The sequence below is a fragment of the Balearica regulorum genome, chromosome 10, assembly GCF_011004875.1.
Source record: "Balearica regulorum gibbericeps isolate bBalReg1 chromosome 10, bBalReg1.pri, whole genome shotgun sequence".
Classification (NCBI taxonomy): Eukaryota; Metazoa; Chordata; class Aves; order Gruiformes; family Gruidae; genus Balearica; species Balearica regulorum.
In genome coordinates this window covers 20,997,087-21,014,597 of record NC_046193.1, presented here as the reverse complement: position 1 = coordinate 21,014,597, position 17,511 = coordinate 20,997,087, and the positions used below count along the sequence as shown (strand labels likewise).

Genomic DNA, 17,511 nt, shown 5'->3' with positions numbered 1-17,511 from the left:
AAATATTAACTCATGTCTAAATAGGCGTCAAACCAGACATCGTTCAGTGCTTTAGGATGCGTGTGCTGCCTGTAACCGGGGGCAACACAGGGACATCTCAGCCGGCCACCACCTAAAGGAGGACGCTGGACCTTGCACTTACTATCGATGGGCATCCCGTTCAGTTTCCACTGAATCGTTGGCTCTGGGTTGCCAATAGCTTCGCACAGCAGCACAAGATTTGTTCCTACGCTGTAAACACCACCTTCGGGCTCTTTAATCCACCGAGGAGGCTCTGCAAAGAGGGGACAAGGCAGGTATCAGGTGCCGCAGCGAGACATTGTCTACCTCTGCTATTGCTCTGGTCCTCCAGGAGATGGCAAACGCTGCCAACAGTTCCCAGCCAGCTCCTCGCAGCCTGTTGTGCAGCTGCATTGTATTTCTTGCAAACCGATGTTACAAAAGGTAAAATTAGCATCAGCACACATCAATCTCTGTCCTTCAGACTTTGTGAAATGTGAGTGGCAGGGAGAGAGTGTAGGGAATGGGCACTGCTTATCCAACTGGAAAGCAAGTGCAAAGCGGACGGGAGGTGAGAAGCCAAGGAAGGAGGTAAACCTGAACGGGTCTGCGTTCTCACAGGGACCCTCAGACATGAGATTGTGCTCCGTGAAATGAGGTAAGGCTATTTCAGCAACTCAAACAAGGTGTAAATATCCACCCAGCTCAAACCTCCCTTGCTAGGCATGAGCAAGCAGCTGCCATCGACTTGCCCAGGAGCGGCCGGAGGGCAGAGCATGGCGATGCAGGAGTGGTGCTGAGCTCCACAACAGCGCGCAGCACCTCCGTCCGCTCACCTACGTGTGCTGGAGAAATGCATTGTGATGTTCGATATTCTGGTTTCCCATCATGTATTCAGCTCAGAGGCTGATCCGTGACATATTTAGGAATGACGAAATGCTCTCTCACCACTGGGGATGAGAGAACCAGCGTCCTGAGGAGCAGTCCAGAAAGGTTGCCCACAGGGTGGTGGTAGAGGAGCAGCCGTGTGCTGCTGCACTCCCTGTGCTCTCCCCTTTCCTGGCACTGCCCACTAAACTGGGGCAGCTCTGGGGAAAGCCTCTCCTCCGCAGAGCAGCCCCTGAGCATCAGGTACCCAAACATCATTGGAAAAACACAACCATAAGGGAGGGAACAGAGGGGGGGTGGGAAATAAATTAATCTGATGAATGCTACAGACTGAATGCACATCCCTGAGCCTGCCTATCCTTCAGTGGGCAGCCTCAGTCCAAAACACAGCCTTGAATTCATCATTATCTCTCCCTGAGAAGCAACAAACTTCTGAATTTTAATTCCAGACCTGACACTACCTCTTCTGCATGTGCTGAGCAGATCACCAGGCCTCTTCCCTATTTGAAAAAGATGAGCTAATGTATGGGAAACATGAGGATTCATTAGTTAATGCTTATAAAATGCTATGAAGATTAACAGAGCTGTTCCCTGTAATGCATCTCCAGATGTTATCAGCGTGATATGCTAAAACAAAGCATCATTGCTCACATTCACACAGATATATTAAAAACACACCCCTGAAGTGTGATACACAAGAGCTTCTACGCAAAGTCCATCATTTCCACAGTAGAGCACCCATGAAGAGACAGTGTTAAGCAACAGCTAAAGACTGAAGTAAAATTCAAGACACCGAAGCTTATATAAAATTATAACATCTTTGAATTTCCTTCACACCGTACACGCCTTCCTCACGCCGCACTGGTTGCCCTCCTGTAGTGCAGCGCGTAACGTGACCATACTTGTTATGCTTCCTTTTATTTGGCTCCAGGGGAAAAAACTCTGCAAGCAGCAGACCATTTTGGTTTTGCAGATCTTTTTCCTTCTTTCTCTCTCTCACATACACTATGCTTTCATTCGGAAAAAAACAGGTCAAAGGCTTGGAGGTGAAAAGGTTTGTAACAGTCCTGATGAGGTGTTTTTTTTTTCCACCACAAACACGGTACTTGAGACAGGATATTTCATTGTTTTGGAGGAGGTGAGACACCAAGCACAGACTGCATACAAACCACCCTTCCTATTTTCATCTGTGCATGCACTCTGGAGGTGAGCTGCAGATATAGCGCACCACCGCTTTCCTTTCTCAGCACGGGAACTGCTGTGGTTGCCCCAAGAAAGTGATGCAGCTGCGAAGCCACAGGCAATGAGATTTTTGTCAAGTATGAAACATAATTTCACAGAAAGGCTCTTTTCTGTGTGGCAGATATGCCACACGACTTATGAGTATATAAAATATAAGACTAACAAAGTAGACACGTACTTTTTAGCAACTACGAAAACCAGCGGTTGGACAGTCAAAGGGTTAATCTGCATGAGCAATACGGTATGGCAAATATTTCGCTTCATAATATATTTTTCTTGGTAAGAGTTATAAATGTGGAGCTCCTGAGTAAGAGATTTATGTCCTTAAGGAAATATAATGACAGGCCCAAAAATAGAAGGGATCTAAAATGGGCATCTAGTCCATCCTTCTGCAATAAACCAGGATTGTCTGCACCTAGAACGCCTCCGATGGATACAAACCTTCACAGCCTCGCGCGCTGTCTAGAACTGGAACAAATTTTTAATGCCTACCCAACTTCTGCCTTGCTGCAATTTAAATCTATTGTATCTTGCATCATCCCCAGGGAACTAAGAGAACAATTTGTTACTATCTATTGTGAAGAACCTGGTGCATCTGAAGGCTGCTATGCATTCCCTGGATTAATTCTTTCCTAAATTAAACATATCTCTCATTTTTTCCTCAAATGGCATGTTTTTGACCTCTGGGACTACTCTTGCTGGTTCCTCCTGAACTGCCTCGAGTTAACCCCAGCCTTGATGATGTGCAGGATGTAGAACTGGTTACGTTATGTGAGGCCTTACCAGTTCTCAGTAGTCTCTCTTACAACAACAACAATTTTCTTTATACTTTCCAGGATGATTTTTGCTTTTTCTGTAAACCCAGGATTTCCAAGTCACGTTCAGCTTGTGATCCAGTATATCCTCCAGACTAGTCGAACCAGACATTTACCATCCTGTGCTTATGAAGCCAATTAGCGCTGCCTGATGAGAATTGCTTTGCACTTGTGCTTACCGAAGCTCATCCTTTTTACTCCAGACCATTTTCCCGATTTGGCAAGTTCATTTGAAATTCTCCTCACGTCTTCCCGAAGGCGGGCAATCCATCCCACTTTGGGGGCATCGTCTGCGGCTTCAGATGCAGTTACCACCTTGGGGTCTGCATCCCAGTCGAAGCAGTTTTCCAATGAAACATAGAACTACAGTTTGAGCCCGACTGAAACAACCAGCCACGTTTCTGCCTCACATTTGCTTCATCTATTTTATTTTTCTCTAGCTGAGTAATAGAAATATTACGAGACATAACTGCAAAGGCCCTTAGCTATTATATCATTACTATAATTAATTATATTGTAATAATTATTTCTATTAAACACAGTCTAGGAGCCTCAGTCAAGATCAAGGCACCGTTAGATCAGGCACTGTGATAGTGATAAGATTTTGAGGTTGTATGTACATTTTATATTGGGCTTGGAGGATTATGTACAATAACCAAATAAACATTTGAAGTCAAGACAATTTGTGGGCTTGCTTTGCTTTCTTTTTTTTTTTTTTTTAATAATTCTCTCTCATTCTAATAACAATGGGTTTTTTGTGCCTGTTCCAATGTTCCAGGCTACATCTTTCCCCACAACGAGAGATTAAAATGCTCAAACAGTCAAGCAATTTGCTAGCTGAATATTTTCATATGTTTGGTAATAATTGCCTGAATCTTTGCCCTTTGACTACTGTAGGATTAGTTAGTGGGCTGCATGCAAATATCATTAATTAAGATTGTTATTTAGAAGTCTGGGGTATTGGTTTGAGATCCTCAAATACCAGAAAGAAGAACAGAAAATGTGACACAGTGCAGAAGTGATAGCAAAATCCTGATTTACACAACAGCCCTAGATTGCGAATGGTTGGCGATTAATAACTGAGATAATTTTTCTTCCCTGTTTAATTTTCTTCCCCCTCCACGCACCCTTTAAGAAGAGCCTGTCAGGTGCGAGGATGCCCTACGTCAGCATAACCTCCCTGAAACCAACGGAAATTAATGCTCACTTCCACCGACTCAGGATCTGCCCTTGAGTCTGCACGCAGGAGTCGCTGCAAGAATGATGAACGTGCCCATCTCTGATTAATGGTAGTGACATTTTCTGGTTAGAAGTTCTAGAAGACAATGATGTTTGGGCTCAATTTTACCTTGATACCTGCATGCGAGGTGACTCCTAATAGGACGAATTCCTGCTAGTGAGAGTAGCCATCATTAGTTACACACATGGAAAATTAATTTAATAGCAATTGCAAAAGTATCTTTTACATTGTAATAGCTAGATTGGGATTATTTACATCTCTTTTTTTCTTTTCTTTTCTTTTTTTTTTCTTTTCTTTTTTTTTCTTTTTTCTTTTTTTTTTTTTTTTAAAGTACTTGTTTGCTAATGAGCAGGAACAACAATTTGCCAGAAAGCTTTCCTCCCTCTGGAGACTGGGGGAGAAGGGGGTCAATATTCTGAACTGCTTAATTAATGTTATTTCTCTGGTATTTTAGTTTTTGCAGCTCCTGCAATTTCTTTGAAGGATTCAATTTTTACAGCCGAGAAAATCAGAGCCAGATTGTTAAAATATTCAGCTACAGCAGAGATGCTCCAAACCATCTGGAATGATTTCTAGGAGTCAGCACTTCCCCTCCATCACAGCTGAAAACTTGCCATGCCCTGGTATCCCCCTCCGCCACACTTCCAGGAAGGGAAAGACGACTGTAAGACACAAGGTTGTGTCGAGTGAAGGGGGATGATCCATCACACTGGGAGGAAAGGCTCTTCCACAGCTGATGAGTAAATACAGAGCAGGTAGCTCAAAGTGCCTCTCCTCCTGTCAGGACTCCTCGTGACCACGGAGTGAGAAGCAGCACAGATTAAAACGAAGCAGTTGCCAGACTCCGACAGTTTAATACTGCCGGTGATTTTTTTTTGTTGCTGTTGTTTGTTTCTCTGCAGAGCAGAGGCTGGAGCATTTTTCATCAGTAACAAGAAAATGTTTTCAGCAAGTTTTTCAGCTGTGCTTCAGGATTCTCATTGTGTAGCTATTTACGGGCAGCGTTGCTGAAAGAGTTGCAGTGGCAGTGATCCTTCTGCAGGGCTCGCTTGTCTCTGCTCCGTCTCGTCGGAGCTCTGCTTTGCTCCTGGAAAAAAGCATCATGTGAAGGGCTCACACCTTCAGGGTCCAGGGAGGGAGAGAAGGGAGAAAAGAGGATGGAGGGAGAGCAGGCACCGTGCACTACCTGCACTCTGCAAGATGCCTGTTATGAAGGTATCTTGGCTGGCTTCCTTAATCCGCTTCTTTTAGCAACCACATAAACAACCAACCACCAAAGGAATGTGCAAACACGCCGGGTTCTCCGTTTTGTTGCCCAGCACAAGCACGCAGTGCACACCCTGTTCAGCCACCAGACCTGTGTGTATGCTCCTGCACGGGGATGCACCACCCTACGCACAAGTGTACGATATGCACGAGTGTAACCCAAAGACTATTTATGAATGCTGCTAATAGAGTACTGGTCGTCCTTCCAAGCACGCAGGCTAGGCTTGGATACTCAGTGGGATGACAAAAAGAGTCATATTTCAATTTTTTAAAAGCTGTTAAAAATTAGTAGAAAGTTGGGTTTTTTTTTACTTCGTTCTGTAAGTTTTTATGACACTTTTCAGGGGCTATAGAAACCTAAACCCCACTTTCAGCTCAGGTTGTCCCTATACAAGCGAAGGAGCACGTGGAGGAGGGGAAAGGAGAGGTGATACCATATTTGCTTACGGCGTTTTTACAATCCTCCCTTGGCGTTCACTTCTGGGAGAAGCCAAAGAAAGGAAATTGAGCTAAATGTCCCTCTGATCTGGCCCAGTATAGCCATTTTCACATTCTTTCAGAGCAAGTAGAATAATTAGATCTTTTAGTCTGAATTTCAGACTAATACAAGACATTTCATCAATATTGCTGCTTGACTAACTCACATCTTGAAGTACTGGACCTGCTCATATATTTGTACTTCTGTTTACCACTTTGTAAAGCCTTCACAGTTCAGGGGGAAAAAAACCCACATTATTTCTAATTTTTTTTTTTTTTTTTAAGAAAGAAAAGTGCTACTTTCTGCAAGCTTCCCAAAACACTAAGGCAGGTCCTTACAAATTGATAGAGTTGGTTGAATTTATGCATTACACCAAGCAATATTAACAAAGGTCCTTATTCTCTTCCCCTTGCCCACCTCTCTGTTCAAAGTCAAAAAGCTTAGCAAAATGTACTCAGCACCTTCCACGTGAACGTGGAACTCGTGCTTCGCTCTGCCCATGGGGTTGCTTGCCGTGCACTGGTATGTTCCTTCATCGGCTGCAGTCACTTGCTCTATCTTCAGTATCTTCCCAAAATTTTCTGTTTCTGGTTCGTCCTTGGGCAAGTTTCCAGTGACCTTGACCCAGCTTAGATGAGGAGTCGGGCTAATAGTAAAGAAAAAAAAAAAAAAAAGAAAAAGAAGATTTTGAGTGGAATACTGAGCTGCTATAATGCTTCCTGTCAGCAGAGCTGCTGCAGTCCACGCATATGGTTGGTGAAGTTTTCAGGCTTTCGAGCCCTTTTAAAACGCTGGGGCTACACTATAGACTACAGCTAGTCCATGCTGCTTCTTGATTCGAAGGGCCCCTACGAACAGGTTCTTCACAGCCAACACCAGGCCATGGCACGAGGCTGCGTTCCTTGTGAGCAGATCGGCAGGGACTGCAGGAGAGGGAACGCAGCTCATTTCGTCCTACTCCAAAAGGGCACTTAAGGACAGACAAGGAGGTAAAGACTTCATTACAGTGACTTCACTCGGTGCCCTGCCTGGTTAGAAAGGTGGCCAACCGTTGGAGGCGGCTGAAAACGCTCCGGACGTTTTTAGAAAGCAAATGGCAGCGACACAGAAATTTGGGACAGACTGTTGTCTGCACGTTCCCAGCTGGGCTTCACGACCCCGACACCGTACACAACGCACATACACAGTGTCATATCTGCTTACTCTTGCGTCCATCTGTTATTGTGGCAAAATGCCCGGGCACAAGCTACTCAAAGCCCCAGGTACCAACAAATTATGGTTTTCCACGAGCAATGAGCACAACTGTGCAAATATCCTGTTATTTCCTGCACGAGTCCTTGCCCTGCTCTCGCACCAAACCTCGGCACTGTGTCGCCTTGGTGGTGTGTTGAGGCAATGCCCCCCTGACACTGTCATTTCTCGGATTATAAATCTTCAGAAATGACAGATTGGAAATGTACTTAATTCCGTATTTTGCAGTTGGTTGCCCCTGATCTTAGTTACTTGAAATCTGGCTCAGTCTATCCGCTTCTGTGGTTTGTGGACATTTGGTGGGATAGATTGGCAGAGATATAGGCAAAGCTGATCATTTTTCTGCTGAAAATGGGAATTTTAACAAATAAAAATATTATTTTATTTTGGTCTAAATGTTGCATTTTTTAAGGGTTGCAGTGAAAAGTGTTTGTTTGGTGATCAAAGAAGTACTTTGTCTTCTTTCAAAAGTGACTACTTAAAAAAAACCAAATCCTCTTTTCATATGAAAAATAATTTAAACAAAAGTTTCTTGGAAAAATTTGAGTGCAACAAAACTTGTTCTTTTTTTTTTTTTCTCAAAGAAACCCTGTCCTTTTTTGACTTTCTCTTCTTGTACAAGACATTAATTCTTGCACATGAAAATTCATATTTGTGTATTTCAAAGCTGATTTGCCTATGAAGTACCTCAAAAAGCCTATGAACTCATAGCTGTGGACTTGTGGAGGTTTGTGTGCCTGCGAATTAGCTTGATGGGTACTGACAAGGAAGTGTTGCAACAGGGAACTAAAACTCGCTGCAGATACTTGGAGTGAATCCAACAGAGACAAGTAATTCACCTTCTCTCAGAAATGGCAACCAACCGCAGAGGCATAATCTTGCCAGCTTAAATGAGCAATGCCTTTTCAAGCCCACATGGAAAAACAAAATACCCTAAACGTGTTTGTTCGGGCAGATAAATATCCTGATTTTGGAATTTTATAGAAGGGATATAATTGCACAGTCTTTAATACGAACTATCTGTCTGCTAAGCACAGTCTGCGGTCACAGACCCGCAGCTCTACCATACAGCATGAGAAGATGATGATTTAAGTCTCCATTCAACAAAAAGCTCTATCATAAATAAACCAGAAGCGACTGTGCTTTCATTGTGGGTTTAGTGGTTGGAGAGATTTTTGCTTTACCTATTTCTCTGGTGGCCACTCTTCTGGCGCAGACTATTGCAGCTGCAAGCGCACAGTAAAAATTGGAAAACTAGGCTGAGGGCAAAGTGGAGCTTATGTCTGTCTGAGTTATTGCAGCAGGAACAAGGTCTGAGAGAGCTACTCAGCTTCACTGGGAGGACTGCACTTAACATTTATTGAGCCATTCCCTTGCCTTACTTACTCTTATTTTGTCCTGTGTTATTTTACAACAAGGAACAAAATTGTCCTGATTTCCCATCACGTACTATATCTACTTTAACCTTTCCCTATACTATTGCAGTGAGCATCTCCCCATTGAGATAGAGATTCAGCCATGCTTAGTACAGCCACATCCATGGCTAGAGCTTGAGCAGTGCTCCAACGTAAATGCTAATAGCACTAACAAGCTTGAGACAGCCATGCAGCACAAAGCACCAGGGGCATGCCCAGGAATGGGCCCAAGTGAAAAACACGGGGCTGGAACTAAATCTGTAGTTAGGTTTAGCAGAATCAAACCAATATGGTTGAATCCAGTTCACTGTATTTTTACATCGTTGTGGAGTTTGTTCCTCGACATACTGCCGTCTGTGAGAACATCATGGAAGGAACGTCCTTTGTCTGGAAATTCTGGATGCACGCGCCCCCGAGCCAGCATCTCCCACTGCAACTGGGCTAGGTGGGCCACCAGTTTCACTTAACGGGGCATTTCCTTGATGGATATCTTGTATTACGTCACCCAAGAACTTTGCTTTTAAAAACCTGAGCTCTTAGGAAAAAGGCTGAATACTTTTTGAGCACTGAACCAAAACTGAAGTGGCAAAACTAGAAAAGAAACGTTACGGGTTGTGAACCAAACCACAGAAGCTGAATTCCGATGTTGTTGTTTAGTTTCTCAACATCTCAAAATTAGTACTACTGAAAAAAGTTCCATAAAAGGTTTTTTTAATATAACAGTAAAAAAAATAATAATAATCAATCCATATCACAATATGATTTTAATTACTTGCTTATAAAGCTATAGGAACAACAAATACACGAATGTTGCATGCTAGCTCTGTGCTGCTTTACAAGGAGTATGCATGCCTCAGAAAAACTCTGCATAGAGGTTCAATTTAAAAATGTTTGGGCAGGTAGGTATATTCATCTGTAGTTGCATAATTTTTAATATAGCTCTTTCTTTCCTCAATTCTACTTCAAAAGCTGATTAAGTTTGTGCAGTATCGTGCGTTACTCACAGCCCTTCAGCAATGCATTCGAGTAGCAGGACACCTCCCTTGATGACAGTGACTGATGAGCTACTGCCAGCGGTTTCAGGAGGGATCAGCAGTTTGGGTTTTCTTTCCTTGATAAAATTTGCTGAAAAATAAAATAAAATAAAAGTTAGATATGAAATCTTAGAGCCTTTGCTTATCCTTCAATAATGCCACAAACATTACTTCTGTCAGGAGCTTTCGGACATTGATTTGTAAATTTTCTTTTTTATTTATTTATACAGTTTGACACCAATCCAGGACTCTCCTATTCCCTCTGCTTACAGTCAGAAGACGGCTACAGGAATAACAACAGGTAGTAGTACTGGTGAAACCCCTTTTCCTACGGTCTCATGTCCCACTTTCTAAGCACCAGCCCTTCACTCATAGACCTCAGCCAGTCTTGGTACACCGGTCTTCTCAACTGCTGATCTTCTGGAGTGCACCATCTTTCTTAGCACCTCTCTTCTGCATGGACTCTCCGTCACCTTTTAAATCTCAGATGAAAGCCCATCTTTCCTGACTTGAACATCCCACAGAATTGTCCTTCTCGCTACAACTATTAAATCTACAATAATGGAGATACAATTTGTAAGGAAGACTGTTAAAATAATAAAACAAGATTGACCTGCATTTGATTTCAACGGACCATTTGTTCCAGCCTGCCAAACAATGGTTTCATGATGAAATATGCATAGAGTTAAATGGCTATCCAGTTATCACTATAATAACAATTAGCACAGTAATGAATATGTCCCCAAATGGTACTAGTTCTTCAAAAATAGTCAGTTACGGATGATTTGGTAAAAGACCTCATGCATCTCTCTGAACTATTTTCTGATTTTTTTCCTCCCCTTCCTTTGTATCTCTACCAATCTGTGTCATGTGTGCTCAGAGCTGCAGCAAAGCAGAGACTCTCAGAAGTGATTTAACCAAATAAATCAGAGTCAAGAGCGACATGCAAAACCTGAGACTCTCATTTTTTACGTATTTTAAACAAAATTAACTGGGTGGAGAACAGCAAAAATAGCCGCTAGCAGAATATTTCCAGGATATTGTCCACAAAGAGGGGAACACAAAGCAGGGGAAGATGGGAACCCCCAGGATGAGAAGAGCTTCGCGGCAGCGCTTACCTGTGGTGAGAGTCGCACGGGGCAATACACAGCCCAAGAGAACCCCGTCCCCTCCCACCCCGAGCTGTAGATGGGGACTATTAACACAGAGCACCAAAAGCCCTGTAAATCCACACCGTAAGCTCACCTTGGAGTAAGGCAGCCCCAGGGTGACCCTTCAGACGTGAATTTGTCATTTTGAGCCGTGGGTACCTAACGCCAGCATCTTAACTGCCAGCGGGAGATTCAGAGCATCCAGTTCTGGATCTGCTCTGAACTGATAACACGAGAAACCTGGGACATCAGCCTCCTTACTTACATCACATCACATCACGAAATGTGAATGTTCTTTTCTCGCGTAAGAAAACTACCTCTTTGTTAAAAACCCTTCAGATTTCTGTCAAAAAGTACAAGTACAAATTGTACTCCATGGACCACTTAAATCCATCCCATTGCAATACAAAGGCTTTTGTGATTTTTTTTGTCTTTCTTTTTTTTCTTTTTCCTGAGTAGCAGCTCACATTTCATCTCAGCTGGTAGATTCTCAGTTTAAAGGCTAAATAACAGATGCATTCAACTCACCCTTAGTAACCGCAGCATTAGGTGAGCCTGAGTCATTAGCATGCTTAACTGAAATAAATAAAAGTGACAACCAAACACAAACATGCAGAGTTGATATAGAATCCAAAGAAACAATAAATCAACCAAAACAAAAACATGCCCCTCCCAATTTCTGCCATAAAAGAAAGAAACAAAGAAAAATATAAAGTAAAGCAACAGATGAACAACAAATTTCTGAAAATACAAAGAAAATTCTTCAAAGATATGTATTAATCTGCAAAATAGTTCATGGGTGATATAATCATCATTTCATCCTAGCTACCTAATATAATAAAAAAAAAAAATCACTAAGCCCTAAGTATCCACTATAAAGAAATTTTATAAAATTTATCCAGTCTCTTTTCTTATTGCCTACATTTTTCTATGTTTTTTTTTGTTGGGTTTTTTTTACACAGACTCTCACCAGGGACTTGACATGGAAAAGAGCGGGCAGTCTCGAGCCGAGTTTACAAAAACCTTCGAGTATGTGCCTCACTTTTTTGCCTGCCCCCAGTCTCGAGGCTTCCACGGCACGGTGCACGCAGCGCAGTGTTTTGCTGGGCCACTGCCAGGGCTACCAGCAGCCCCCCCAGCCAAACCCCCTCTCATATTTCTGTTACCTGTGTGGGCGACTGGACCCGTTAGAAAAGCTACGGAGAGCAACATTTCATTTTGATATTTTTTTTCTCACAATTATTATCCCAATATATGGTTTAAGCAAGCATTAAGATACACAAACCCACTACTAATCCTTTATCTTTTTATCCCAACAAGAAAACTCTCAAAATCATATATTAAATATTAGGCTTTCATTCATGAAGAAAAATCTCCTTGGCTTTCTGGGCTGTATAAGCCTGAAAGGTCAGAAGTATTAGTGAAGCAGAAGACTGATATTAAGGGCACAGGCAGCCTCAGCGAGTGGTACGAGTGATACCAGAAACTATTCCAGGCAAAAGAGATTCAAGCAAAGTGGGATGGATCTCCAGCTGGTATAAGCTGCCTTAGTTCCATCGGCTTCTGCCCGGCTTTGCTGATTTAACGCAGCTGAGAGCGTGCCCTAAAAGGCTGCTTTTTTTTTTTTTTTGGCTTAGATATTTGCATTTTTTTCCTCTAACACAGCTGCCTGTACCCCCCATGCATTCAGTGGCTGTACACAGGTGGAATTAGCAGTTTGATACCGCAGTGGGTAGGTAGACACATGAACAAATGCACGCGCATGATGATGGGACAGCAAACCTCACATGTCCCAGTGAGACTCAGGGGAAGAGCGAAACCATCGTTTGTGTAAGACCCTCGGAGCCCACAGGGATACAGAGATGTTAAAACAAACAAACAAATAAACAAATAAATAAATAAATAGAATTTGATGCTCCCTACTCGACATTTAATTAAGGAAAAGGAAAATGCCTCGTGTGTCACTACGGATGCTCAAGGCAGCCTGCAAAGACCTGGAAAGCCCCATCCTTCCGAGCCGCACTGCTGCCCCTGGACCAAACCAGGTCTGCACCCAGGGAGGAGGTGGCCTCGAGACCCAGCGAAGTCCCATCCGTCGGCGAGAGAGAAGCAGATTTCCCTAATGCATCCCTGGCTTTCACTGCAGGGAGAACAGGAGGAAGAACGGGGTGCTTTGGGGGCCCCACAGCTGCAAAAAGCTTTTATCGGTTGAATTTAGCCCATGGAGTAAGGTTAATAATGCAGGAATAAGCACAGTAACGTGCATTTTCTTCAGAGGATTCACATCAGAGACAGAGGGTAGACATCTGCATTCGCTGATGCCTGGGGAGTTAAAGAAGAAACAACAATAGAAAACAAGAAACTACTCATCCACGGACTTACAACGGGAAACCTTCAGTGTCATTGGCATTTTCTGTACGATCGTCCTCAGTCTTGGAAACGCGGCAAAGCAACAATAATCACTTCGACTGTCGTTTTCTTCCACATTTGCAAAGTAGAGATCTCCCTTAAGGCTCATGGAGACCCTTTCATCTTGTGGAATGTGCTGCAAATCTAGCAAGAAAAAATAATTACGATATGGTAATGATACTGAGCTGTTTCACCAATATGACTACTAATGCTCTCCTGTCATATGTTTGCTTCCAGATACAGAACATAACTTTGATGCAAAAGAGGTAGAAGGACTAGCATAACCCATGGGTTATTTACCAATATTCAACATATGATTAATAGCTGAAAAGAAATATTTTATATATAATAATAGGCTTATATGTAAAATATATGGAAAATAATGGACAATGAAAAATTGATAATAAAAAAAATACTCAGTACAAAGCTCCTGCTCAGGCCAAAGGAAATTTCCAGCACCTGTCCCTGATACAAAGGTCTGTAACGATGATACGGAGGTCACCGTTTACAGGTGCCCCCCACGGCCAGTCTCGCCAGCACTTTGCTCTTCTGTAACTACAGATTACAGCAGGGGAGTGTTAGTATGAACTGAGGTTGCCGTACTGTCTCGTTGTTGATCCAGCCAAATGCAGGTCTGTGCTAAATACATATGTCAGGAGTAGCGAGGCTGCCTTAGAAGATCAGGGGTTTAACCTGGCGCCCTGTCTCTGCAAGTACTTGGTCAGCGTCGGAAACAAACCCTTCGTGTCGTGGAGGCAAGCCAAGCTACTTTGCTTCCCAAGAGCCAGAAATCCCTGCAGAACACAAACGCTGAAGAATAACGTGACAGAAACCCACGAGGAACTAATGATATACCTGACAATTCTTTTTTTCTTAGCGTCATAAGTCAACCATTAGGTTGTGAAAAGAGGAAAACAGTAATGATAGAAATAATGTATTGACGCCTTTTATCCTCTCTACTGTAAATGCAGCAGCGCTCATTACCAGTAGACTCATTTACTGACATGCAAGCTTTCTGATATTGTATTTAATAACGTGGTGTGTCAATGCAACCTACAATGTAACTTTGTGTTATGTAAAAACATCTCTCCTTTCTCCATTTTTCAGTTTTGTTTTGCAATATCCAGATCTTTTTCCTAAACACTTGCATAATTACCATTCCTATCAATTACGAATCTGTAATGAAACTGCTCTGGAAGACAAATGTTGAATTGTCATATGAATTGTGTAAAAATTGTTTACTTACCAATATTCATCCAATAGATATGCAAAGGCGGGATGCCTTTTGGGGGGTTACAGTGCAAAATCACGGAATCACCATGCTCCACATCAAGGGGCTCAATTTTTTCTTTTGGGAATTTTGGTACACCTGTACAAAACCAAAGAAGTTCCTCTTTTATTGTTGCCTTTTGAAATTTTGTCCTTTTTTCCCCCCTTAATATAGTTCTTAATAAAATATTTACTTTAACATCATCCTTTGCATTCTCCGCCTTCAGTTGCTGCTATTATTTACACAGTGGTACAGAGTAACTGCTTTTTATTGAGGGTGAGAAATCTCTGCTAGCATTCTTCATTGCTGAAGCGCACAGACTGTAGCGTTGAAAGTCAGGCACCTGAACGGTGGTGGTGTCCATGACGTCCATGAGCTTTGCTTAGGCTTTATTTTAATGCGTTTATTTTCAAACGCTTTCCGTAGTTCATTTATTTGTGCTGTCTGGAAGGGATAGCTCACAGCCACGCCGAACCGAAGCCTGAGGCGAAGATCGGCGTAGAGGACTGTGCACCGACGGGTCCCAGGCTGCTTCTGGGAGACCAGGAACCAGTCGGGGAGTGCAGGATGTTCTGGCAAGTCTTGGCTAAAAAGCGGTTCCCAAGAAGCCACTGCAAGTCAATGCAGGCAAGGATCAGCCAGTTAGTCTGTCTTTTGCCTGGAGCTGTCCCAATTCTTATCCTTCTCCGGAATCAGACGAAGCAGAAGTCAGCTTTAAAGACTATGTTGCCTCCTCATCCCCTCCGGTGTGAAACCTCTGCTGTGCAGAGCTGCAGACCTTCTCAGCAAGCTTGTCCTTCAGGATGCAGGGACAGGACTTGCACAAAAGACTACACAGGGCTGCGCTCTCTGGGCTTAAATATAGATTCAATAATGAATGGCTCAAGGACTTGTTTAATCACCTAGAGCATCAGTACTGAAGCCAGCAGACTGCTCAAAGCCTGAACCACACTTGGCAAATCTGGGCAACCTGGCCAGTCTCAGCAGCCCAAAATGCAACCGGAGCGCATCCAAGCAGAGGGGAAGCAGGGCTGGGCTGGAGCCCACACCAAACCAAACACCGGGAGGCTGCAGCTCAGCGATTATTGCAAAGAAATTAGTCTGCAGAATGTAACCACTCCTTAAATGAATTTAGCTAAGGCAGTTTCAGGGCAGACGTTGTCTTTTGCTTTCATTCCAGGCAAGTTCAAACTAGCGCAAGTTTCAGCTCAGGCAACTGCCTTAACCAGCAAAATTAACAGCAATTAAATGGCAAAGGAATGAAAGCATCCTGGCTGTGCAGAATAAACTGGCATAGCAAATATTGGCATCCCGGTGCTCAAGTCATGACAGGGAACTCTGACAGCGAACGAACAATTTGAAACATCAGTGGTCCGGCAGCTCCCCAGGATATCTGCAGTGTCACATCGCAGGAGACAAACCGAAGGAGGCGGGTGAGAAGTGCAGTGCCAAGACTCTGAGGAGACTTTATACGTTGTAGGATTAGTAAACACAAAAAGAAGTAATCACCGTAATGCTGATTGCCTGAATGCAGATTGTGCATAGATTTTATCTCCAGGAGGATTATTAATACATTATGAATTCTTAGGAGAGGCAAAATGGAGCTAATGAGCATTACATTATTCTGTAGGTGAAATTCCAGATAATGAAGGGAAGTATATATTTAAATCCAACATTTTCAATAAGCTGTACTCTTCAAGGCCTGAAAAATACATCTACTCATTGAGTGGTGGAACATTTTCTAGTAGGAAAAAAGCCAATTTGTTGATCTAGAGCTTATTTATTCCCAAAAGCACATCACTCTCAACAAAACTTTAAGAAAGCTGGATCAGGTGAAGGCTAAGGGATTTCTGAGGCAACAAAGAGACCAGCAAATAGATTAATAGTGAGATCACTCATCTAGGACATCAGAAACTCTTGTTCAAACCCATTTTCTGCCTCATTTGGCACAACTAAATCTGGGTCTCCAATATCTCAACTGGGTGCCATAACCACTGGTCTTCTCAGTCAATTTCTGTAGCCAATAATTAAAGAATTATACAAAAAGATAGCAATTTCCACCAGGAGACAGTAAAAAATCATGGTCTCGCTGTCATTAGCTGGCAGCGCAGGCATTCATCTCCAATGCATGGTCCAGATGTCTGCCTTTGGTCCCCAAAGCAGGGAAGCAGCAACTTCAACCCCAAGTACTTGAACTACAGACGGTCGGGGCTTCTGGGTGCTTCCATGCTGGTTTGTTTCATGTTGTCCATTGTGAAAAACATTGGAAAACTTTGATTCTCCTCTCAATACATAATTGTGAGTATTTTGAACCCTTGAAGTTTTGCAAGGGAGGAAACCGCAACTTTCATGATGAATTGCTGAACGGATCCTTCTGACAAGCGTATTTTCTTGCTGGGGTCCCACAGGTCTCAAAGACTAGAAAAATAACTGCTTCTGAATTCTGCATGAGGAGATTTATTAAAACTAAGAACTGATATCACATTAGACTTTGGCTTTTGCACATTCGTCTTCAGTGTGTATATGTAGGCAATTTTTTTTTTTTTCAGTCTTCCTCTGTTTTGATTAGCTGATATTCCAGAATCAATCACTACTGATTTGTGGCTGATCACAGAAACTATCACAGCCAAATTAAGCTCGAAAGTATCCTACAAGACTAATTGTGTCATGGAAGTGTTTAATACCATATGGAGTTATCAATGCAGCACATGGACACTGGAAAATTTACAACCAATTGATCTCTTTGCAGCGATACCATTAAAACTGTCATGTCAATCTTTCATGCAATTCCCCACACACAGATATAATGAGAGCAGACAGAGAATCCAGCATAGCTCCAAGTGCTACCTCTCACATATCCATAACACAGGGGAGAACAACATTATTTAATGACTCTGAGAAAGGCTTGCTGGAGTGCCAGCAGGATGGCTCTCACGACACAAGCAATCAAGTGCCATGTATGAAACAGCCACAGGGAAGATGAAAAACTGCACACCTGACTTCTGTTATGGAGACATCTTCTAAAAGCCCACCGTGACACATAAAGCTCTCA

The 17,511-nt window shown here is 42.8% G+C and overlaps 1 protein-coding gene across 11 annotated transcripts in view; it reads right to left on the bottom strand.

Moving 5' to 3' along the window:
* Nucleotides 1–17,511, bottom strand: part of CHL1 (cell adhesion molecule L1 like) — a 137,462-nt gene that overhangs the window by 29,103 nt on the left and 90,848 nt on the right. For 9 of the 11 annotated variants that reach the window (XM_075762464.1, XM_075762468.1, XM_075762466.1 and 6 more), the window contains 6 exons: nucleotides 14,436–14,558; nucleotides 13,163–13,333; nucleotides 11,309–11,356; nucleotides 9,600–9,720; nucleotides 6,391–6,575; nucleotides 143–274 (listed from right to left, as the gene is read on the bottom strand). In XM_075762464.1, the coding sequence (XP_075618579.1) occupies nucleotides 143–274; nucleotides 6,391–6,575; nucleotides 9,600–9,720; nucleotides 11,309–11,356; nucleotides 13,163–13,333; nucleotides 14,436–14,558 (780 nt within the window). The remainder of the gene's footprint in view (nucleotides 1–142; nucleotides 275–6,390; nucleotides 6,576–9,599; nucleotides 9,721–11,308; nucleotides 11,357–13,162; nucleotides 13,334–14,435; nucleotides 14,559–17,511) is intronic. The other 2 variants (XM_075762473.1, XM_075762472.1) reach the window with 1 other exon arrangement.